The 25,041-nt window shown below is 40.3% G+C and overlaps 1 protein-coding gene across 11 annotated transcripts in view; it reads right to left on the minus strand.

Annotated features, from left to right (window-relative positions):
- AGRN (agrin) overlaps positions 1-15,273 on the minus strand; it is a 434,643-nt gene extending 419,370 nt beyond the window's left edge. For 5 of the 11 annotated variants that reach the window (XM_075191541.1, XM_075191543.1, XM_075191540.1 and 2 more), the window contains exons 1-2: positions 14,916-15,272; positions 4,673-4,934 (exon numbers count right to left, since the gene is read on the minus strand). In XM_075191541.1, coding sequence (XP_075047642.1) covers positions 4,673-4,934; positions 14,916-15,113 — 460 coding nt within the window. In that variant the 5' untranslated portion in view covers positions 15,114-15,272. Of the gene's footprint in view, positions 1-4,672; positions 4,935-14,915 lie in introns of all 11 variants that reach the window. The other 6 variants (XR_012680036.1, XM_075191538.1, XM_075191546.1 and 3 more) reach the window with 3 other exon arrangements.
- Between the last annotated feature and the right edge of the window lie 9,768 nt (positions 15,274-25,041).

Here is a 25,041-nt window from a genome sequence, read left to right on the forward strand (position 1 = left end):
AAACTTCTAGATCCGCCCCTGTGACATCATACCACCTTGCCAGAAGGCCACGCCGCCCGGCTATCGTATTGTGGGAATATTATCCAACCTCAGCAAGACTGACAGGAAAGTTGTGGCAGAAGATAAAATACATTATAGGGAAGAATAGCCAAATATTACTTATTTAATTTTTTATAAATTCATTCCTAAATAATTTATATTAGATTACTAGTCTCTAAGTAAAGTGATTTGACATTACATTAGAATTCCTTCCAGAAAGGAACTGTACTAAGAGCAGTCCCATATTTATATTATAGTTTGTGATTAATTACAATTCATCCAGATCTGACACCTATGTGTTTTGGATAATATGTTAAAGCTATTATGTAAATACAATGCGGAGGCATAATAGTGTTATATATCCCCTGGTCTATGACCTTCGTTCTGAGGTCACACTAAATATGAAAGGTATTTTTCTCTCTCATTTTCCCCTAACTGGTTTCTCCTTTGTCCTACACTGTAGAAACCATTGTTCTATATATTACAATCATGATATCTAATAAGACTGAAACAGCTGTGTGAACGTTCGCTATCGGACTCTACATAACCAGCGGTTATGGAGGCACACTTAGCCAAAAGGAACATATAATGAATGCTTTCAATTCCTTTCCCCAAAAATTTCTCAGTTGAGGATAAAAGCCATATTGTTTATGTTGTGCGGTAAGGCTATGCTTAGGTCACTAAGCATGTGAATACCATCTGTTGTAAAAAAAATAAAAAAATAAAGTCTTTTGCTTTCATTTTCTAAACATGGACCTTTTTTTACTTTATTTCATTTAGTTCACCTCACACTATTGAAAATGGTTGCTTTGTACAGTAAATAAGAATGCTTTTAAAAATTTAAAATAAAAACCATTATTATATTAAAAAGGGAATCTAATATATGAATGTAGTCATGCCTGCTAGTAAGAATAAGTACCCAGCTGATGTGTTTTCCATAACTAGTTATCATTTGGCGAGCATTCAGAGATTACACTATTAAGAGCACAATCTGGAAACTGGCTATGTGAAATGACTATTTGCAATGACAATGGGACGTTTAGAAAGAATAATGTCAGTCTGTGAGATCTTTCTCTGGATATATAAGTACATTCTTCAATAACCCTTTTGGCAAATATGACAAAAAAAATTGTTTGAGAAGAAGAAAACTGAATTACTCACAGAATTGTAGTCATTTGAAAAGTCAGAGCATTGAGTTGATTTGGTTGGTATGGTAATGTGTTTGACGTCTACGCGCACCCAATGCTTGCAGCCATAAACAGTATCACACCGCAGTGATATTCCTAGTTGTAGCAACCCCTGAGACAGATGTATAGGGCACATTCTGCTACGACTGACACTCTGCTCATGTCATGAATCGTCAGGTGGGAGGTTATTATTGTATGTACAGAAGAGTCATAGTAAATGATTCAGTTCAGTGTGAGGTGCCGCTGAACATCACCTCCATGTTTGGATACGCATCTTTCCACCCATTACGGTAAGGAATCTCCAATCATTTTTCTGTGACCTCTACGGGACGAGAGGGAAAATGAGTGGAGATTTGAGTCAGAACATTGAGGTGCTGTGTCTGCGGACTCACAATGCAGCATCTTGCGCCGAACTGAGTGGTGGAACTGTTGCTAATCGGCACAGGAACAATCTTTCTTTACAGTACTATGGTTGATGACTTCCTGTCGGTATCTTTTGGTTCAATAAATCTGGACTTTGGTTGCCTGGGTAGATAGGGACAAGTCCTCATAGAGGGAGGAACATTGCGGCTGCACATTTTATATATGTGCAGTATTATAATATATATATATATATATACATACATATACACACACACACACATAATGTATATATATTACACATATATATATATATATATATATATATATATATATATATATATATATATATATATATATTTACACATACACACATACATATATACACATATACATACACACACACTTGTGTACGTTCTTCTCCAACTTGCAATCTGGATGTAGTGCCCCTTTAAATCAGCACTGTCGATATCAGTTGTTCATAAATGGCTTACATATTCTGCAGCTGTGTCAGATGCATGGATTATGATAAAAGAGTTATGACAAAGATATTTAGGGGATGTATAGCTCGGATCAGTCACAAAAATGTGGCGTTCCAAGAGATTTTACATGGTCTACCCCCACATTTCCCATGGATTTATCATTAGAAATCGAGCTGTGCACACCAGCGGTGGCTGCTCAAATGCTTATTTTACTCTTAATTTACTGGTCAGGAGGTGTAGGAGAAAGTATGCGAACACAATGACAATGACAGATTATCTGCAATTACTGCTGAATTACAGCATGCATGCATGTTGTATACAGGCGTTACATCACAGTGGAGGCAGCCATATTGTGCGCAGAACCAATATTAAAAACACATGGCAATTTGACTCCACTAAACACCATTAATGTTTTCATTAATGACAACTGAGATAACATCACCCAAACAGATCTCAGTGCATTACCTGAATTAAGATGTATCTAGAATTTTAAATTTTAACTGGTTTAAACAAGTCTGTTATATACGTTGACACCAGTATGCCTTTATGGCTACAGTCAATGTCATTACTATGTTAGTACAAACAGCCTTAAACTTTCATTTTAACACTCTACAGTTGTCTTTAGACATAACTATGCTTCGGTGAAACCTGAAATAAGGAGGCATATAGTTGTCTGTGTTAAAAAAATATAACTGCTGTAATTAATTTCCTCTACCATAATATTGGCCACTCAGTTACTCTCCCAGGATGCTGCTGAATGCATCTCACCCCCCCCTTATTTGCATACTGCAGCCACTAGCACTAGAGGAAATACCTACTGAAAAGACACAACAGAAAAGTAGGGCTACAATAGAAACCACTTATTGGAACAAATAATGCACTTTAACACAAAGTTATGCAAATTAAAATGCTACTAAAAATGTGCTGGGAGATTAAAGAGAGGATACAATGTGACCATTGTTTGTGTGTAGCTGTAAAATAATGGAAACAAGTAATTTCTTGACAGTAAGGAGGATTTTCATATGTGCTACCACTGTTTCTCCTATCTAATTTTATTGTAATAACCCAGGGCTGACACTTCTCTTGAAATCATATATTATATATTCCTTGCTGTGCATACCACTGCTAAGTGATTTGCAATGAACTACCACATGTTGACGGCCATTGGAAGCTAATGAAGAACTTTGCCATTCAGCCTCTTTGACACTGTTGGAATTAAGGTTTGTCCCAGGAGAGCAATCGGGGAGAAGCTAGACATCTCCTTCCGCAATTATTTTTCTGAGGACAGAGGCAGCTTGCATCTGAAACCACCTGATTCTGTAAGTCAGGTTGTCTGACTATTGTTAATTTCCAGCTACTGAAGCCAGGTTTTTACTAGGTGCTCTCAATTGTAAAACGGGAATTTAGCAATGCACTGTCTGGTAGAGAAAATGCTTCCAGTAATGACCTCTTAATGACTCAAAGCAAGACAGCTCTTGTCCACTCCACATAAACAGCTAAATTACAAATGCATTTCAACTGTGAATAGAATAGCAGAACAGTTTATACAGTAAAGAGTGACCCCCTGGAACCTTCACAGATCTCTTGATTCCATCAATAACAGACTTCACATGAACTTATTTACCAAAAGGTCAACAGAGTTCCAACCAGCCTGTTCTATCCTTACATAATAATGCACAAATCTAACATGTAAAAGGTCTAATGTGCTCTATGTATTTGAATCACAAAACCAAATTTCTTACACATTTTTAAAATAAATGAGTATAAGTGTAAACTTAACATTATTAGGTTATCAAAAGACCCCAAGATCAGCTCCACAACCAAACTGTAGTTGCCTCTGCCATTTAAAGAAACATAGCATATCATTACTCTTTATCAATAGTAAAAGAGAACTTGTCTGTTTATTAAAAATATTCTGCTGACAACAAGTTGAAATATATGAAATAAGTTACTATAAATAACTTTTAAGTCTATTTTGAATTAATCTGGGGCTTTAGGGCTGGGTCCTTGGTCTAAGCAGCACAACTGAGCTGCGGTACAGAGAAACTGAAATTCATTTGTAACCATCCCCCAAACACAGTGGAGGCAGTAGTTGCGTGAATTGGACCAATGATGATAATGCAGCCAATCAATTCAGGGTCTAGTTACATTGCTGAAGTATGAAGCTCTTTGTATATCCCATGCTATTCTGTATACTGAGGAGCGATATATCATAACACTCATAAAATCACAAAACCCCCACCCTCAACTATTTATCAATGCCAGAGTGGAGGTCTCTAAATAGCTATACGTAGACAAACAGCACAGCAGTTTCTAAAAGCTTCACAATATCATTTAGCCCAACGTAACATACCGCATATGGGATTATTATTAACACAATACATAAAGTAATATACTGTAATTTATAATAACCAATCAGACACCAGCTCTAAACTGTACAATTTAGTCAGCCTAATGCAAGCTTCCATCTGATTGGTTCCCATGGGCTACAGGAAATGTGTTCCACTTGCTCCCCTGTAGTGTTTGATGTACTGTTGGCATTTTGCATGTTTATCTAACGCAGCATTCTAATGCTAGCAGAAACTAATGAGTGCGAGTCCTTACCTTCCACACACGACTCCACCTCTTCCAGGTTTCTCAGCGTTATCCTCATAAGACTGGAGTTTAACATTAGTTCATTGCGGTGGGAGGGCCACAGGAAGCGAGGCGCGGGGTTAACAAAGAATATCCGTGTGTCACCTGTCGACACTTGGTTGTCACAGATGGTGGGATCTCCAAAACCTCCAACCATCACCTTGTTCCCTCCATCCAACAGGATCTCATTCGTCACAATTTCACGCCCTTTCAAATATCGCCAAACTCTGATCTAGAGGTGGGAGATAGGAAATGTTTAGTACCAGTGTAGAAATGTGCCAATGCAGATATTACATTAATTTACAATGCAGACCAATTATACTTCAAACCAAGTAATAAGATTTCATATTGACCCTGAATACTGTTCAGGAATCATCATAGAGTCAAAACTAATTTGCAATTTTGTGATAATGATGCGCTAAACCTGTAAATCTGAATATACTATGTAATTATTTAAAAGGGGTTTTCCAAGTTTCTTTTTTCCCCCACATTAGTTCAGGAGGACCGATACTTACACTCATGGCGGAATTCAATTAGCCACAAGAAGATGCCGGACATCGCCTCTATGTCCGGCTGTGCACATTGCTGGCCAATACGGTACAGAATCTTAGCTCATTCTCTCCTCGCATCTCTATGGGACGTAGAGGGAAATGAGCGGAAAATTGATTAAAAAAAAAAAAAAAAAAACATCGAGGACCTTTGTCTCCGTGGACTGCTCCAGAGACACATGGTGGCACCTCGCAGGTAATTGAATTTCTGCCACAATGTGCAATAGCATTAGAGAAGAGATTCAAAAGAACTAAAAAAAATGACAGTCAGCTGCTAAATTGATCGAGTCAATCAGGAGCTGTCATTTCTAGGCAGTGGGCAATGAAGAGGAAGTGACCCAGCCCTTGGACCATATTGGGTTTTGGCATTGAACCTGGTGATAGGCCCCATGTGTGGCCGGCTTTCCTTTTTAGATGTTTAGATTGGACACAGGTTGTTCTAGTCCCGTCCCCTTACATTCCTACCAGTCTGTGTGTCCCCAGTTTTTGAACTATACATAATAAAGTGCGCTGATCCCAGTCAAACAAATCTAAAGATAAACTAATCCTACAATATTTTCTGTCATGCCCCCTCTGAACAAACCCTTACCACTGGAACCTTTCTAGATGAGAGAGCAGACGGTAATGATGATGTTAATTGACTCTTGAAATCTGTTATACCACTGTATTACAGGGTTATATAGGTCAGGTATTTTTTCTTAATTTTCACTTTCGGGCAACACTTCCTCAATCCAAAAAACTACCATGTATAGCAAATAAGGCAAGCACCCTCCCTGAATCCAAGCCCCCAACTACCTGACATCTAGAACCAGCTCACTTGGAATCGTGTATAGTGCGAGGAGTATACTAAAAGCCAACTGTAGTGTTCAACAAAGCTCTATAGAAGCAGGTGGACTGAGTTCTTCAGTGCTGAAAGCCAACGCTCAGCTTCCTCAGGAGTGGATTGCTATACTTGGGGGACACTTGACCCTACAGAGTTCACATATTTACCTTGTAAACTGGTTGTAGTTTGGTTATGTTCTATATATAGTTATTAAGCAAAAGTGCATGTAGGAGAGCCCCTATTAAAAATAAACTTAACCCACTGCTGGACCTTAAAATATATCAAGGCCAGGGGATTACAGAGCTTATTAATGTATTAGAAATAACTGAAATACTTATAATCAAGTAAATATGTCCAGCATGCTGTCTGCCCTATGCCTAGGAAAGCTGTCACGCGTAATGCTGTAAGTGGCAACCAAACTACTCTGTCTTACATCACTCTGGAATGTAGAAGAGGAGAAGTGGCAGTGCTCCACATATCTTTCTTGCTTGTGGAAAACACTCTGTACAGATTTGTGGAGACAATCCCAGGCGCAGGAATAGTGATGTTGCTGCGAGTTAATAGCGCACAAACTCTCCAGTTTTATTCAGGTTCTTTATAGAAAGCCTTTACTCCACTGACAGGTCTTCAGCAGTTAGTTATGAAGTGGGAGAAATACCACATTTTACTTTCAATTAAAGATATTTTTATAAATGTCATCATCAAAACAAAATAGGACTAACATACACACATACTAGCAGGTATCCAAGAAAAAATTGCAATCATGGAGTTTGCTTATTTTCCTACACACAATAAGCTTCCTCTTGAAGGCCACTTGAGTTATTCTGGCTGCAATACTGGGTAGTTGGCTTGATATAGGCGCATGCATGGCTATTACCAAAATGAAGGCTTTTTGTGAAGAAGGTTGGAAGATGACCGAAATCTGTCCGTAGATATGCAGTCATCTTCCAACGCTATCAGGCCCCAGCGATACGGAACTTTCTGTGATGGTTTCACTAACAGGACGAATATCTGTCAAAGAGTCAAGATCTGAATGGCTTAACTGCATGGAACACACATCTGCTAAGGTAGAAATTATTCCCTAAAATGTAATCATTTATCTTACTATTAATTTGGAATGTGGGATTGCTATTTACAGAAATATAGCGACATTCAGTGTTCAACATTAGAATAAACTGCGCTGTTCTGACATTCAATGTACACCACTATTTTCCACGTTTAGTTCCCGTTTAGCTAGTTAAAGAGTTGTCAGGGCATGCTGGAATGTGTAGTTCCACTCATAGGAAGTCTACCGCTGGCAACAAATAAAGCAAATGTTGCTTTCTAAGGTATAGCTAGATATAATGACATGTCAGTATAACCCAAGGTCACATAAGTTATCCTATGTCTGCTAGTTACTCGCATCTCAGCAATCCTAGCTCATATCATGTATGAAAACACTCCACATTCCCATAAAGGTTTATAATGAACATTGAGTTAATTAGTCCTGACAACTTTCCAGCACAGGTTCCCTAAGAGAACTGAAAGGATATAAAAGTAGCAGTACATTATGAGGCTAGAGAGAGAAGCCACCACTGACAATGACTCTGGCTTCTAGGAGCACTCAGGTGTGTAGTAAGGAGGGGGCTGGTATGGTGAAAGAGGACACTGGTTACAGATATGTGACTCACACCGGATTAGCTCCGTCATATTATCCCACAGTCCCAGCACACTGGTGGTACTAAGACAACACTTAGCAGATACAGCCAGCTGGATCAGAGCACAGTCCTGAATTGCCTTTAGGCTGCACTTAGATCCTATTTATAAACAATGGATAGTAATGAGACAGGGATACAATATATGATCCAGTGAATGTGGTGCATCATCCCTCGCACGGTTTCTAGGCCAAGGACACTGAATAGTGAAGCTCTGTCCTCTAGGGCTCCACCATGCATTTCTTATTTATAATGCTATACTTGGAATTTGTTTCGCTCAGTGATGGTACTGAACAAGATAGCAGTGGTGTCAGAAAATGGATGTAATAAAGAACAAACAAAGTACCCTTTTACTGCCCTGCCCCATGCTGAATGAAAGAAAGGCCCTCATATTTTAATAATGGTTTAGTGTAGCGCAAAATCAGAGTCTGCTGGATTGCAATGTCAATACACCTGCTTCTTTCTCTAGGTTGGCATCTATGCACTCCAAGTTAACGGTTCCGTAGATGTGCAAGGAGTTTAGCCACATCTTGGCAAGTCCAGGGAGGTCCATACACATAAGATTTTTGAATTCACCAAAATGCAAAATCACAAGAACCAAATGTAGGTTCAAAAGGGAAATTAGTTAGAAGTTATGAGAAACAGTTTAACAATTCACCAGTAACAAATGCTTCATGACCATGGGTCATGATATCAATGGTTCCTAATCAGATGATAAGTTACATTATCATCAATTGGTCCATCTCAAAAATTGGCTGCCAAAGGTCTCTGGTGCGCTTTAGCAAAATGAGGGTTGTACAAGCTTTTATACAAGAATACTTTGGTAAAATTGCTTTAGTTAAGTGGGTGGGCCAATGGATCACAATTTTACATCTTTGATATTAAAAGTGCATGAGCACCTGTTGACCTCCCAATAGGCTAGATTTTCAGACTCTGAAAGAGGCGGGGCCTACTAGAAAGTGAATGTGGCTCCTGAAAATGTGGGTTGGGCTGAGGAATGTGTGTGTTGGGTGGATTGCTGGTGGGACTGTGCCTTGGGCAGGGCTTAATTTGCCACAACATTTATTTAATATTTAATAAATGTTGTGAGGTATAACTGAGGTTTACAACCCCATAATTACACACCCAAAAGGCCTGAGCCAATATATATCCTTTATGCACAACAATATAAAGATTGTGACTGAAAATAGAGTTGTTTGAACCAGCAACTGATCGATTCTCTGACCCATTTGCTTAATTAGTACAAAAAATTTGCCAGAACTTCTGAAGTTTTTGATCTATTCAGAACCTTGAGGATGTTTAGAAGGTTGAACCATGATGAAGCTGGTATACACATGACCAAGCCGGATCACACATGTATGAACAGGCTCAAACATGTTACAGCTTATATTGATATTTATTTTTGCTTTTATTGGCAAATAACAGCCCTTGAACGGTCAACAGTTCGCATTAAAAAAAAGTTGGTTATAAATTACTGTCCTCATATGTATGTTTCACCTTCATATACCATCAAGGATCCAGTTTTGTAATAAGCGATAGCACCCAAACAAGAGAAGCTTGTCAAGACTGACAGAAAGCTGACATATTGATCAAAATTGCTGCTTCGTGTTTGTTGCAAAAAAAATTCCTTTCCATACAAATCCAATATCTTAATAACTAAAATCTTATGTGCTAAAATTGGAGATATTTTATCTGCAGTTCTTAAGTGTATCTGTTGTCTACACATATACAATAGAATGCAGCAATTTTGTGGGCTGAAGCAATATTCATGCTGTTTATCCATTATCTAATGATATCACAATAGGCGTTTAATTATCAGCCCACAAAACGGCAGTCTCCACTGAGTGTAGGCAACAGATGTACTTATCCAGGTGACGTTTTAAACTTTTTCCTATTGTGAATGAATTCAGTGCCACGGGCATACTAATTATTTCTTGCATACATATGGATGTGTAAATTTCAGAAATTAAACTATGCTCACTTGCTGACTTGCAAGTTAATGTGTTAATTATCACTAATGTCTGAAACTATTCCTCCTGAATATTACACATGGTAATGTTCTGTGTTGGTCCGGCTCTCCTGGCTGCGTGTGAGGGTAATATAAAGCGATGCAGTAGAATGAAGACTACACAAAGTCAGCTGAGGAACATTGCTGAAAAGCTTTTTGTGTGACTAAGTGTGATACGTATTTGACTGGACAGCTCTACATCAGGAGTTTCCTGTGTGTGCTCTAACAGGCATAAGTTTTACGCCGAGCGTGGCAAAGGTTTATTTAAGAGCACAAATAAAGGAGCCAAAGCTCACTCATAAACCTGCTATTAAAATATCACACCTTAAATCAAAAAAGTTACCACATCCCCTTTTCATCTGGAGAATTTCTGTATTGCTAATGTGTACAATATTGTGCATTACCATTTTGTGGGAAGAATCAGTCAGTATTCATGAAAGTGCAACCTATAAGTTCATTAAGAGCTTCCTATATCAGTGATATGGTTTCCCAGCAGTATATTTAACAATAACTGTTTTCATTTGGCACAATCATTTCCATTCTTTACGCAATGAAAAAGAATGAAAGATTGTGAACATTTATTAAGTGTTCTGGCGGAACACCAGTCGCGATAGACGGCGGTCGCGGCCAGCACCTATCGGCTATCTTTTCTATGGTCACTATCGAAAATTGGCCACCTTTGCGATTGTCATCAGAGGGGGGGAGCAGGTAAGATGCGGTGAGGGATCCAAAGATCCCTCTACCGCAATACTCTCCACATAGGCTTCAATGGCTGATGCCATATTCAGATGGTTTTAGATATCAGCCACAGGCTCTGAAAGTCTTTGATTTTCAGAACTTGTTAAATCACGAAAAATAGCCGTCCCCATAGAACCCTAGTTATAAATAGAGGGGATCCTTAAATTTGTGGTGGCCCCTTGAACATGTCAGTTTTCGGGGCATTAGGAGCTTGCTAAATAGGCCTCATAGTATATTGATAGGCGGGATTTTCAACAATATTGGTTGAGCCTGCAAATTCACAAAATGGCTGCCTACACTTTAAGACATCTGAGACGGTGTACGGAAATTATATTTTATAGAATGTAAAAAGAACTTGTAAAACAAATGTTTGTACTGCCCATGCATGTGAATAAATGCACACTATATGGGTCATTTCTATTGTGACATATAGAGAAAAGATCAAAGCAGCCTTCCGCTTGCTCCTGAAATATGCTGTATATGTCATCATTTACCATTACAAACTACAAGTATATTACAAGGTCCTTATTTTAGCCATAAATGGTAATCATTGATCTTTTCTATCCAGATCTGTCACCACATAAAAAGCACAGATATAGATGGTACAGGCTCAAACTGAATGATCAGCTTGCAGGGTGATACCAGTAGTGTGTAATCAATGACAGCACACACATGTCAATGTCATCAAGAGAACAGATTCACCAAGACACCAGATTTTCCATCTTGCTCACTGGAAGCTGTTCTGGCATGAAGTAGATATTACTAGGTGTACTCAGACTAAAGACATATGTGAACATATTAAACAGGTTGTACACCGCTCTGCTTTAAATGCCAAAATACCTTGCTGGAGAGGGCAGCATTAAAGTGCTTATAACAAATTGTTACTGATGAACACAACTCTATCTTTCCTTAAAATAGTTCCCCTTGGCACGAGTATTACAGGGATTTAATGTGACATCGCTGGAAGATTTGGATCAAGTTTAGATATGTGTATTGAGTAACGTTTGGGTAGTGCAGGTGCAGATCACTTGCCGTGAATTAGGGGCACCCTCACACCTCTATAGCACAAGGCCACACAAGCCAAATACTTGTATACAGTGCACATATCCTTCTTGTGAACTGCATTATATCTAGTAACACAAACTATATTATTCATCGTAATCTAGGAATGATGATGTAACTGAGATTGTGATATTTTGCAATCGAACAGGGTATCACTGTATAAACTTTACAAATGAGAACATTAACACATGTATAAATTCCTGAAAATCATATATGCAGTAATATGGTTCTACATTAACACAGTATAAATTCATGATTTTAAAGATTACACGGTGTGAGAAATTCATGCAGCCGTATTGTGCTAAATTGAGGTTTGCAGGAAAGGATCCCACCTTTATTTTCCAGGGTGGGTGAATGCAAGCCTGAGTGGGAAGGTATACACTGATGTCCTGCTTTAAATCACTAAGAGATAGGTTATCCAATAAAATGTGGAGTGCCATTGATATCTAAGGCACACTGCTTGTCATTAGTGATTACCAGTACACCATTGTTACTTTTATAGGTACATTAAAAGTAACATAATAGGAAGAAATTAAAATCCTTTAAGAACCTGTGTCATACATCAAACAATGTTTTACTATTATTTACTTAACGTGCAGGCATATGTCATAACACCTTCCAATTTAAGATATCTACCGACACACTCATATACAAAATAGCAGAGAGAGGACAGGGCCATGATATATGACACACTAGAATTGCTTACCTATAGACACAATTATAATGAAAGTTATCTACTTTATTCAGTCTATTAACCTTTACCCAACAATACACTTATCACTGTCTTTACTCTCAATTTTCTTTCACTTCCACTCTCTTAACTCTGGAATCTCAAGTATCTGCTTAGTAAATGTATTATAGTTACCTCCCTATTGCAAACAATATTGCAGAACACTGATCATGCATCACTGTAGAATATATAATTTACCATTAACTGTACATTATATTGCTATAATTAGTGGGTAGTGATGTCAGCATTTTATAACAACTATTACACTATTACATGTAGCTAATGAGCATGTAATAAAGTGATAAAATATACTTTTTGTAAATATTTGCATAGACATAAGTTCTAAATGTAACATTCATTTATTTATAGCAACAACATTACTTATTGTAGATGATAAAGACGTTAGCAGTCACCACCATTTGTGCCTTAAATAAAATCATGTGGCCTGCATTCTTATTATATTGTTCTTAAAGAGATAGATAGAGATTATATATATATATATATATATATATATATATATATATATATATATATATATATATATATATATATATATATATATATATATATATACATATACATACACACATTCAGATAATTGTTCCTTATATGTAATATTAATATGGGTGTTGAACACTACCAAATATAGATGGTTTTACTTCAAATGTTTCTTTTTTTTTTACTTCACAACATTTTAAAATACTACATGGCCCCACGGTAGGGGAAGGGCATTTGCATTGCTTACAAGGCATGAGCTACAATATACTAGATATCCCACTTCAAAGATTTCTCAAGTTAATGCCTTTACTTCTCTTCTTTGAAAAACCTGATGACAACTAAAACCCTCAATTCTGGTCTAATTTGTTCCCTAGCCTGGGACTCATTAGGATAACTCAACAGCCATTAAATCCCCTTAGATTTCCTATTGAGTTGTCCTGCATTAGTGACAAGAAAAAACTTGTTTGCAAAGCAATAAATCTCTCCAGTTGCTAAAATCCCCAAAATGGCAAACATGTACTGACACATTCCTTCCTTGCCACAATGGGTTAAGTCCGCTGTAATCTTGGAGACTGGAGTTCTGCTATGATCAAGAGTCTGAACTGCAATCTTAAAAACTAAGAGGGGAGAAAAAAAAAGAAAAGAAAAAAAAAGTCGCCTCAGGGCCAGCCTGGGAATTCAATAACTGCAAGTGTTGAAAAAGCAGAGGGTTTGAAATAGGTGTATTTACAAAATGGGCACTTCTCTGTATAGTGCTGTAAGCTTAATAACAGACTGCAGACTGCGTGTGGGGAAGATCTTACTGACAGAAATCCTTTACTTTACATTTTCAGCCATCTAAAAATATCAAAATTATATGCTTCCCTGCAGAATCACAACAGAAAACACATGTTCACGCTGCTCCTAAGTGCTTGGAGAGAATATAAATGCTATTAAAAGAGGTTTGGAGAAAAATTATTGTATGGTTGGATTTTTAGCCTGTCACTATAGGAACCAATACAAATGGTCAGGAGAGAGTTAAATATAAATATGTCAGGAAGGAGTGGCTAGGAGGTAATGCCACCTTTAAACGCCTGTATTTGTAAGCGATATGACCCCATCTGATTATGTATCTGGATTTAAAATATCATAAACAGAGGTACAAACTACTGATGTGTGTGATATATACTACCTGTACGTATATTTGCATGCTCTGAATATCAGTGTGTACTATTAAAGCATCATAGGAATAAGGGGTTAACACTACTTAGTACAGGTATCTGTCTCCCTGGTTAGGTAACAGCACAGGACAGTTTTAGTTATTGAATAATTCATCACAATTTCTCGCCATAAAGAAACTGCCCACAAGACTTCTGACCCTGCATCCCCCCACCTGATCAACTGAAGTTTCTCAAGTAACAAGAGACGAGAGGGGGGTTTCAAGTCAAAGAAAACACAAGGCTTGTCCAAGGTATGGGGGGCATGATGCTATTGTCACAGCACTGTCCCAAACTATTTCTTGTCAGCCCCTGGGTGCAGCGAGAGATAAGAATGTTAACCCATGCATTGACAGGCAACAGACACACATTGCTGAAAAGATGCTTTGAATACCAAGTGATTGGGCATAATTTGTATATATTAAATTAGAAATAATTCTGTGTGTATTTAACATCTGCATCACTGTTACACAAATAAACTAAGTTTAATATAGTAGGGAGGTAGACCCGGATGGGGTTACAGAAATTTAATGTTGGATCATGCTACAAGAAACGCAACAAGTATATGTATACTTCACACTTTTCTGATACAAATAGAATCATTGTTTTCTCAACCAAACTCTTGAACCCTTGAAAAGAATATTGAAAAACACACTGAATAAGCCATAAAACAGTGAGCTTTAACCTCTTCTGTGCCAAAGCTTGTAGACAATGAACTGGATGAGCTGGTAAACCCTATGCCCTCAGTGACCCCATTTATGTGGCGGCTGTCCATAGACAGTAGAAGCTCTGATCACTAGATAACAGTACTAATTGCCAGCGATAGAATCACCCAATAAACCGATTTGACTAGTTTTCGGAAGTTTGAGCCGCCTGGCCCACAGACTCGTATAAGCCCTGGCAGTGCCCCCATTACCTTGCACGAGTAGGTGTGGTGCACCGGGTCCACGTTCAGGATCTCCTCCACTGTCCCGGTGAGCACGATATTCGCCTCATCCTCTCTCTTCTGTAGCTCTCTCTCAGGACAGTTTCCACGGCTGATCCCCAAACACACGGCCACCAGTGCTGCTAAAGTCCATATAGGCATGGCTGAAACCCTCCACCTTCTCCCCATGTCCAGAGGGAAGAAAGGAGCATCCAAGGCAAAGAAGACCAGAGAAGGAGAAGGTGAGGGCAGCTCACCAGAATGTGCACTGATACAAGGGCTTCCCCCTGGCTCTGCTGCTGTTACAGCAAGGAAAACCTTTCCACTTAGGAGAGAAGACAAACCCACCCAGGAGAAGGGGGAGGAGATATTAGTGCTACTCTGCAAAGAGAGCAATGTGAGGTCTTCTTCACCAGGGTTGGGGGGATTTGCATGCAATCTGAATTGCTGATAAGCAGCAGAGGGGGGGGGGGGGGTAGCAATGGTGGCTCTGTCCTCCCTCCTATCTGATTTCTTTCCACTTCTCTTTCCTTAACGTACGGCTCTTAGGGGAAAAAGTACAGCAAAACGCCACCTCCAGGAAATGCGGCTCAAATCAGGTTAATGGATAATCGGGAGTGCAACGTGATCTGCCTGTTAAAGGTGCACATGCAACAGTGCTGTTGTTGCAAGTGAAGCCTTTTCTGAATGTCTTGGCTTAGATCCCACCGCTCAAGGGACTGCATTGGGAAGAATAATTGTAAAGAAGGGCATCTTATATCTGCACTGCAGGGCACACATTCAGCAAGGAAGATGCTGGAAGCACGAAAAGGATCAAATTCCCACTCCACAGAAGAGACTTTCTAATGTATCATTGTCTCCATACATTACCGGGAACTAAATTTGTTTTTTGTTTAACAATCTAAATCATAGAGGATGTAGACTGAAAACCAGATTGCAAAGTATAGTTATTAAAACGTAATCAGATGATGCTGAAATTTATTATGACTAAAATAGTTTATTATTTCAGAACTTTTGTAAGTTTAAGGGACATATTTGGTGTCTTGAGTGAATCCTGTTGAGTTTTCTCTCCCTATATAGTGCATTCTGTTCTGCTACACAGATATGTTCTCTGTAATATGTGGAACAACTATTCCACATAATATATTGCATATATATTGTATTGTGTGTATACATAGAATATATTTATATATTTCTGTATATCATAGCTATATATTCTAGTTATCCGTTCTATCTGCCTGAATATATGTCGGAATGGAGCACCGAGTGCATTACCAATTCGTTCCTGCTGCCAGAATGGGGCTCTGAACACCTTAGCCAACCATTCTGGGGTTCTGAGTGCATTATCCACCCATTCCGGCTGCCAGAATGAGTCTGCCAGTGCATTATCCACCCATTCCGGCTGCCAGTGCATTATCCACCCATTCCGGCTGCCAGAATGAGTCTGCCAGTGCATTATCCACCCATTCCGGCTGCCAGAATGAGTCTGCCAGTGCATTATCCACCCATTCCGGCTGCCAGAATGAGTCTGCCAGTGCATTATCCACCCATTCCGGCTGCCAGAATGAGTCTGCCAGTGCATTATCCACCCATTCCGGCTGCCAGAATGAGTCTGCCAGTGCATTATCCACCCATTCCGGCTGCCAGAATGAGTCTGCCAGTGCATTATCCACCCATCCCGGCTGCCAGAATGAGTCTGCCAGTGCATTATCCACCCATTCCGGCTGCCAGAATGAGTCTGCCAGTGCATTATCCACCCATTCCGGCTGCCAGAATGAGTCTGCCAGTACATTATCCACCCATTCCGGCTGCCAGAATGAGTCTGCCAGTGCATTATCCACCCATTCCGGCTGCCAGAATGAGTCTGCCAGTGCATTATCCACCCATTCCGGCTGCCAGAATGAGTCTGCCAGTGCATTATCCACCCATTCCGGCTGCCAGAATGAGTCTGCCAGTGCATTATCCACCCATTCCGGCTGCCAGAATGAGTCTGCCAGTGCATTATCCACCCATTCCGGCTGCCAGAATGAGTCTGCCAGTGCATTATCCACCCATTCCGGCTGCCAGAATGAGTCTGCCAGTGCATTATCCACCCATTCCGGCTGCCAGAATGAGTCTGCCAGTGCATTATCCACCCATTCCGGCTGCCAGAATGAGTCTGCCAGTGCATTATCCACCCATTCCGGCTGCCAGAATGAGTCTGCCAGTGCATTATCCACCCATTCCGGCTGCCAGAATGAGTCTGCCAGTGCATTATCCACCCATTCCGGCTGCCAGAATGAGTCTGCCAGTACATTATCCACCCATTCCGGCTACCAGAATGAGTCTGCCAGTACATTATCCACCCATTCCGGCTGCCAGAATGAGTCTGCCAGTACATTATCCACCCATTCCGGCTGCCAGAATGAGTCTGCCAGTACATTACCCACCCATTCCGGCTGCCAGAATGAGTCTGCCAGTACATTACCCACCCATTCCGGCTGCCAGAATGAGTCTGCCAGTACATTACCCACCCATTCCGGCTGCCAGAATGAGTCTGCCAGTACATTATCCACCCATTCCGGCTGCCAGAATGAGTCTGCCAGTACATTATCCACCCATTCCGGCTGCCAGAATGAGTCTGCCAGTACATTATCCACCCATTCCGGCTGCCAGAATGAGTCTGCCAGTACATTATCCACCCATTCCGGCTGCCAGAATGAGTCTGCCAGTACATTATCCACCCATTCCGGCTGCCAGAATGAGTCTGCCAGTACATTATCCACCCATTCCGGCTGCCAGAATGAGTCTGCCAGTACATTATCCACCCATTCCGGCTGCCAGAATGAGTCTGCCAGTACATTATCCACCCATTCCGGCTACCAGAATGAGTCTGCCAGTACATTATCCACCCATTCCGGCTACCAGAATACGTCTGCCAGTACATTATCCATCCATTCTGGCTACCAGAATGAGTCTACCAGTACATTACCCATCCGCTCCGGCAGCCAGTACAGCCGGAATGGATGTCTCAATATCTTAGCCATCCATTTCGGGTGCCAGAATTGGGCTCTAAGTATCTTAGATAACCATTCCAAGTGCCGGAATGGGGCTCTGTGTACACAATTCATCCATTCCAGCTGCTGGAATGGGGATCTGATTATCTTAGCCATCCATTCTGGATGCCGGAATGGGTCTGCCAGTATCTTAGCTATGAATTCCGGGTGCCGATATGAGTCTGAGATCCATTGCTATTTATTCCGGCTGCCAGAATGGAGCTCTGAGGACCTTAACATCTATTCCAGGTGCCGGAACAGAGCACCAAGGAACCTTGCCATCCATGCCGGACGCAGGAATGGGTCTGCCCGTACCAAAGCTATCCATTCTGAACTGAGCAATGGAGCTCAGAGGACCTTAACTATTCAATCCGGCACTTGGGCTTAAAGTATGTTAGGCAACTATTCAAATTCTGGCAGCCGATATGGATGACTAAGGTACTCAGGCATCCATTTCGGCAACTGGAGTAAACGGCTAAAATATTGAGACATCCATTTCAGAGCCAGAATGGATGGCTAAGGTACTCATACATTCATTCCAGCAGCCGGAATGGATGACTAAGTTATAAAGCTATGATATATATATAATATATGTATAGATATACATAAGCAATATAAAAACTGGAATAGTCGTGCCAAAGATAGATAGATTAAGATATATAAAATATCCTATCTACAGAGACACACACATATATGCACATACTTAAAAACACTACAAACAGTGCAGAGAACATATTTGTGTAGCATAACCAAATGCACTAAACAGGGAGAGAAAACACAGCAACCTTCACTCAAGACACCAAGCAGCAGTGGACGCTATAGTAAGCTTACTCATTCCAGCGTTCCGACTTACCTAATCCCAGTTGTGCCACGTTAATTATCATCTATCAACGCTGACAGATAATCTTTTGACCCCATTTATTTAAAAAAGGATCCTGGGACAGCGTGTCCGATGGGAGGTGGTCCTGGCGATGGATTCACTTACCTTAAAAGTCCCCATGTCTGGCTCTTCTCTCCGGTCACTATTGCAAAGTTGCTTTGCGCTTGCACAGAAACATACTTGCGACAGTGACCTGAGGGCAGAGCAGGTAAGATGCGGTGATAGATCCGAAGATCCCTCTACCGTAATGCTCTCCCCATAGGCATCAATGGGACCACCGCCTTCTTCAGATGACGTTAGCCATTGCGGACAAGTTAAAACTTGTCAAATCACACAAAATAGCAGTCCCCACTTTTGGGTACGATAATAGTGGGTATGCAGCAGATATCTACTGAGGGCCTCTAGTTATAAATAAATACCTTACTTAAAAATGCTGTTATCCCCCTATCAATGGGAGGGTAGCAAAGCAAAAAACATATATAAATTGTGTTGTGAGCAATAACAGTAAATAAATGGAATCCTTACATGTAGGCTAATGTTACTGAAACCTGGGACAATTTGGTCAAATGACCAGGAACCTACAAACTGAAAGTCACGGTTGCAAGGTCTATTGCCTTTTGCTAGTGAAAAGACAGACAGATAAATGTATCATCAAGCATTGTTACAGTTAGCCAAAGTTTTCAGCAGGTGTGAGCAGTTTAACTGTATACATGTGGTTCCTATTTGGGGCAGGTTCCTATTTGGGGCAGATTCCTAGGGCGCATGGGGTATAAAGGGTTCATAACCAACACTGGATACCTTATGCAATTGTACATTGGATGTTGTGGCAAGATGGTGTCTTTTGCGAGATAGTAGTATTTTGCTATGAATTTGGATTGGGCTTTCTGAAAGACTGTTCTAAATTTTTAATGCAAGGAATTTCAATAGGCTGCAATGATGGAGAAAGGGTAAACTGAAAAAAATACCATGACTTCTATGGCATCGCAGTTGTGTACCAGGCAAAAATCCTTGAATTAAATTATTTTAATTAGGTGGTGTTTGCTCATCTTTCTACATAAGATAAAGCAAGACAACAGTTATGCATAATAAATTGAGTCATGGAGATATACAATCCATTACATATATCATGGAATCAATTAAAGGGCATGGAAACTACCAGTTGACATAGTATTTATTGCAAATGGCTATAATGATCTACAGTAATAGGCCACGCCAAAGAGGGCATCTCAGGATTGAATGTGGGTGTCAATATTTTTGGGTAACGTTTCACCCCAGGACTCCCTCATATGCCAAATAACGCTACTACTACCAAAACTTCCAGCCAATCTGAATACATTTTGACATTCGGCCTGAGGTATATATCCTTTTTTAATTATACTTACTCTCCCATTACAACACTACAGGCAAAATCTGCAATAGTTCAAATTACTGAAGAGATAGGTCCAAAAGTGTAATTTTGCAGTACTGTCATGAGCATTTTGTTTTAATTTCAACACTGCAAGGTGCATATCACAAAACTTGGTTGATGTAGAAAACGAACAGCTATGCATTTAAATTTTGCTATGGCCTGACTAAAGAATGGCAAAGATTAACTATGGCGGTCGCGACGGCACCGACACTTCAGGGGTGTCTAAAAAAACTGAGTGAGCGCCGTCATCACTGAAATTTAAATTAAACACATTCCCCTTCCTCATTGGCTGACAATGGGAAAGAGCAGGTGAGTGTAATAGTTTAAGTTAACTTAATTGTACTCTGCTTGCTTGCTTTTTACATTCTGCAGTGATGCGGCTGGCTGCTGCTCCTCCATGCCAGTGACAGACTTGGAGTGCGACGCTGTGCGGTCATAGCCCAGCGCCATACTCCCAGCTTGTCAATGCCATGGAGGAGAAGCAGCCATCTGCAGCACTACCACCACCCTCCTCTGTCTGCTGCACCTCTGTGGTGAGTGGGGGGTGGGGTGGAACGCCTGAGGGGGCGGCACCTAGTACCCTTCCACCGATCCTGCAAACATGCTAAACTATGTGCAGTTGTGCTTAGTGAGATATGCTTTGTGATACTATATATTTCTTCCTAAATGACACCGAATATCTCTTGCAAATATCTGCGTATGCTTAAGCTTTTGCTTTAAACAGATATTCAGACTGAAATAAAGGTGGATGGACATACAACATTCTAATTGTGTGTTTTTTCTTGGGTGCTAAACCCACAAACTATTTCGCATTGATTACCTTCAAGTACTGTGCAGTTTTTCCTGCCATTTATTTTTCATGCGCACAGTAGCAATTATATGGTACTTTGTAAATTCACGGAAATCATATAAAGCTGAGGGAGGATTTTTGTTTACCACAGAACTCAATCAAGCTATCATTATAAAGGTTTTTCTTCTAGTCAAAATGGTAAATTCTAAAAGCACTGTCAGAGATATCAGATGGAATAATCAGAGGAGCAAGGAGCTGGAACAGGAACTAACTTCATGATCAGTTCAGTTATACAAATATACCAGGTTCTTGTCACTTTCACACTGCTAGATATAGAAGATTAGTTTTACAATCACATTGAGTTGTTTATAGGTTTCATTATATCTATGCTACATCTATGTTTTTACAAGTATTACCCCATTGTAATGTGTATGAGTAAAATGATTGGATAATAAAGCCTTCTCTATCATCAGGTGGTCTGGCACCTAGCCACTGAGGACTATGCACTGAAGGACTACACTATCTGGTTTGGGCATTGGATATCTAGCCCTTCCCCAAAAAATCTGTCCACTGATTTCTGTCCGCATGATCATTACATAACAATAGCTACAGTACCTCTCAAAAAAGTATTATTTATAGCTGTTTAAACATACATTTACAGGATAGACAGTCAATTTACTAAACACTGATGTGTAATTTTGTACTATAATACATAAATAATGTCAATATGTTGAGACAGAGTATGGAGTACTGTTGTGTAAAGAAGATATATTGGACTAGGAAAATTGTATGGATTTTATCCATACTAATGACAAATCTGATGTTCTTGGGGGCTGTAAAGTTTATAGGACCCCGGAGTAGAGTATTCAGAATAAAGGGTGGGCCAATACTGATTCCCACTAAGATGCAGCAAACTAGTAAAAATCCAGACCAGGATTTCCATGAGCCTAACTTGGCAGGGCTTCTCAGGTACTTGGCCTCACCTCATCAGTTAGCAAAGAAAAACTCCTATGTATACCCAAGAGGCAGGTTCTTTCAGGGTCTTCCACTGCCAGAGGGAACATTTCACAGGGTGGAATATCCAGGAAGGTCTTTGAGGCAGAGTCCACAGAAACATAAAAGAACCTATGTGTTTGACATATTTATGTTAGCAAGTAGCCTAGTTGTCCGATCGACAGTTAGGTGTGTGCATAATGTATCAGTGCTTTGACAGTTCTAGGATTTTGTTTATATTATTTTATTTTGTGCCGCTAAGTCTGCTGTGTTTCAATGAGATGAATCCACTTGTGCCTGCAAGTCATCTTTTATCTTGAAGGACTGTTTGATTGTATACCCCAAGACAAAACATTACCCAGACTAAGACAAAATATTACCCTGAGTAAGACAAAACATTATCCAGAGTATGGAGTTTTTCCACAATATGTATAAACTCCTGTAAATAATATCTGTATAACCAGTGAGTTGAGTCATCATTTCAGTGTCATCATCATCATCCATTTATATAGCGCCACTGATTTTGCAGCGCTATACAGAGAACTCATTCACATCACTCCCTGTCCCATTGGAGCTTACAGTCTAAATTCCCTAACACACACACACACAGACCGAGAGAGACTTGGATCAATTTATTAGCAGCCAATTAACCTACTAGTATGTTTTTGGAGTGTGGGAGGAAACCAAAGCACCTGGAGGAAACCCACACAAACACGGGGAGAACATACAAACTCCACACAGATAAGGGCATGGTCGGGAATCGAACTTATGACCCCAGTGCTCTAAGGCACTGGGTACTAACTAACTAAATGGTACTAACCATTAAGCCACCCTGCTCCACTCTCTGTGTCCATTAGTAAAACTCTTTATGAAGAATAATGTCCCCTCTACTGGATATTAGTTGTCACCTCAGATTTTTGTGCCCCATATACATACATACATACATACATATATATATATATAAATTTAGATGAGAGAATGTATTATTTCATTTACATACCTGACTGGCAGTGTCCCCATTACATGACATATCTACTGTAAATCACGAACCATTATTGCACATTGTGCTGTTTGTAACGGCTCCAGCAGCACGGTCTGCCCATAAGTTTAATCAGCAGTCGGGCAGGACAGGCCGGCACCTGACTGTAACATAACAGATTATAGGGACTTGGCAGTGAAGAGTGTATTGCACTTTCTGAACAGTTATTATCGATCTTGAAGTCGTACTGATGAATTAACTTTTATTTCTATTTTTCTACTTTCCCTGCAACCATAAATATATCTTGTATATGAGCCGTAGAGATCAACAATCCTTGTCATACAAAGCAGAAAGTTTAACAAAACTCTTCCAGATCCATTCATCCACATAAGTGTTTATATGTCTTCCCTCAGATGTAGTGTTCTCTGGCAACTATGGCACATTACTGTGGCTCTGCAACAGGGGCAGACCTAGACTTTTTTAAGGGGGGGGGGGCAATTTTGTATAGCCACACCCCTCCTTCAATCTGGTTGGTCCCGCCACCTTTGCCCGATGATCGGACCTCTTCACTGCAATTTAATGGGATGAAGATTTCTGCTGGGGGTAGGGGGGTGATTGCCCTGATCGCCCCCCTCTGGATCTGCCAGTGCTCTGCAACATGTGTGGACTAGGGACAATGAGGTTCAATTGTCAGTCTTCCCAATAGTGCATCTACTTATCTCTATGAAAAAAATGTGCACACCAATACAACATTATTACACTCGCTATATGTAAAGAGGCCAATAAATTACCTTTTGGTTTGCTGGCTCTCTACATCCAATCAATCTTTGATCATTATTTGCAAATTCACAATATTCTTTTTTTTTTAAAAAAAAAAAAATTAGCCAAGATTCTTCCTTAATTCATGTTCCACTAATCAGGGGAGGGCTGGCAAATTTCAGCCTGGGGGGGCAAGACTCAACTCAGCAGCCTATTTTAAAGGGAAAAAAATGCAGGTGGCCCAGTGACCCAGCCCAAGGTAGCTCACTATGGGACCAGCCCGAGGGGGGGTGGCAGATGCCCCCCCCCCCTGCTCCCCAGCCTACCCCTAATCACGTGCTGCCTCCCTTCACTGGAATGGCCTCCCTCATTCCATCCGCCTCTCTCCTACTCTGTGCTCCTTCAAACGTGCACTGAAAACCCACCTCTTCCTTAAAGCCTACCAACCATCCGCATAACCCCTTCATCTCCTCCACTCGCTCTATCCCTTGCCTCATCTGGCTCCCCTTGTGCCTGTTCTGTTTTCCCTCCCTCCCTTAGGATGTAAGCTCACTTGAGCAGGGCCCTCTTCCCTCCTGTCTCCTCACCTGTTCTTCTGCTCCGTGTTTATTGCTTTAACCTGCCTGGAGCTCCTGAAGTACTGGTATTTCTGTTTATTGTTTTGTACTGTTTCACCCTGTATAGTGTACTGTTTGTACTGTGTACGGCGCTGCGGAAATCTTGTGGCGCCTAACAAATAAAGGATAATAATAATAATAATAATAATAATAATAATAATAATAATAATAATACAGTGCATACAATGGCTATCTATAATAAAATATTGCAGTACTTTTCATTACACATAGCAGTAAAGTTTCTTGGTAAATTAAAGTTGGTGGGGCTGGGCGAGCTAGTATCCAAGCGCGATAGGTGCACGGTGAGACCTCTGCAGTAATAGCATCAAAAAGCCAGCTGACACTCACACTCCAGTGAAACTTGCAGCTACCATATGTTCCATGATGGTGAGCAAGATAAAAATCTACAGGTCAGCAGCAACATCCACAATCTCAACTGACTCTGCCAATCAAGGTACTTGCCACTTTTACTCCAAATTTAGACTTCAATACATGGGTTTATTCTGAAATCACTCATTTGCGGAACTATAAAAGTACTTTTATCTTTCAAAAAGGGCTCATTTTATTTTGGTACAAGTCCCTCCTAAACCCACCTGATTACTGGCTCCCATCCTTAAGCGGGAGGCATCCCTACATTGCTCTCTACCCTTTACACG

Source organism: Mixophyes fleayi, chromosome 11, assembly GCF_038048845.1.
Source record: "Mixophyes fleayi isolate aMixFle1 chromosome 11, aMixFle1.hap1, whole genome shotgun sequence".
In the NCBI taxonomy this organism is placed as follows: Eukaryota; Metazoa; Chordata; class Amphibia; order Anura; family Limnodynastidae; genus Mixophyes; species Mixophyes fleayi.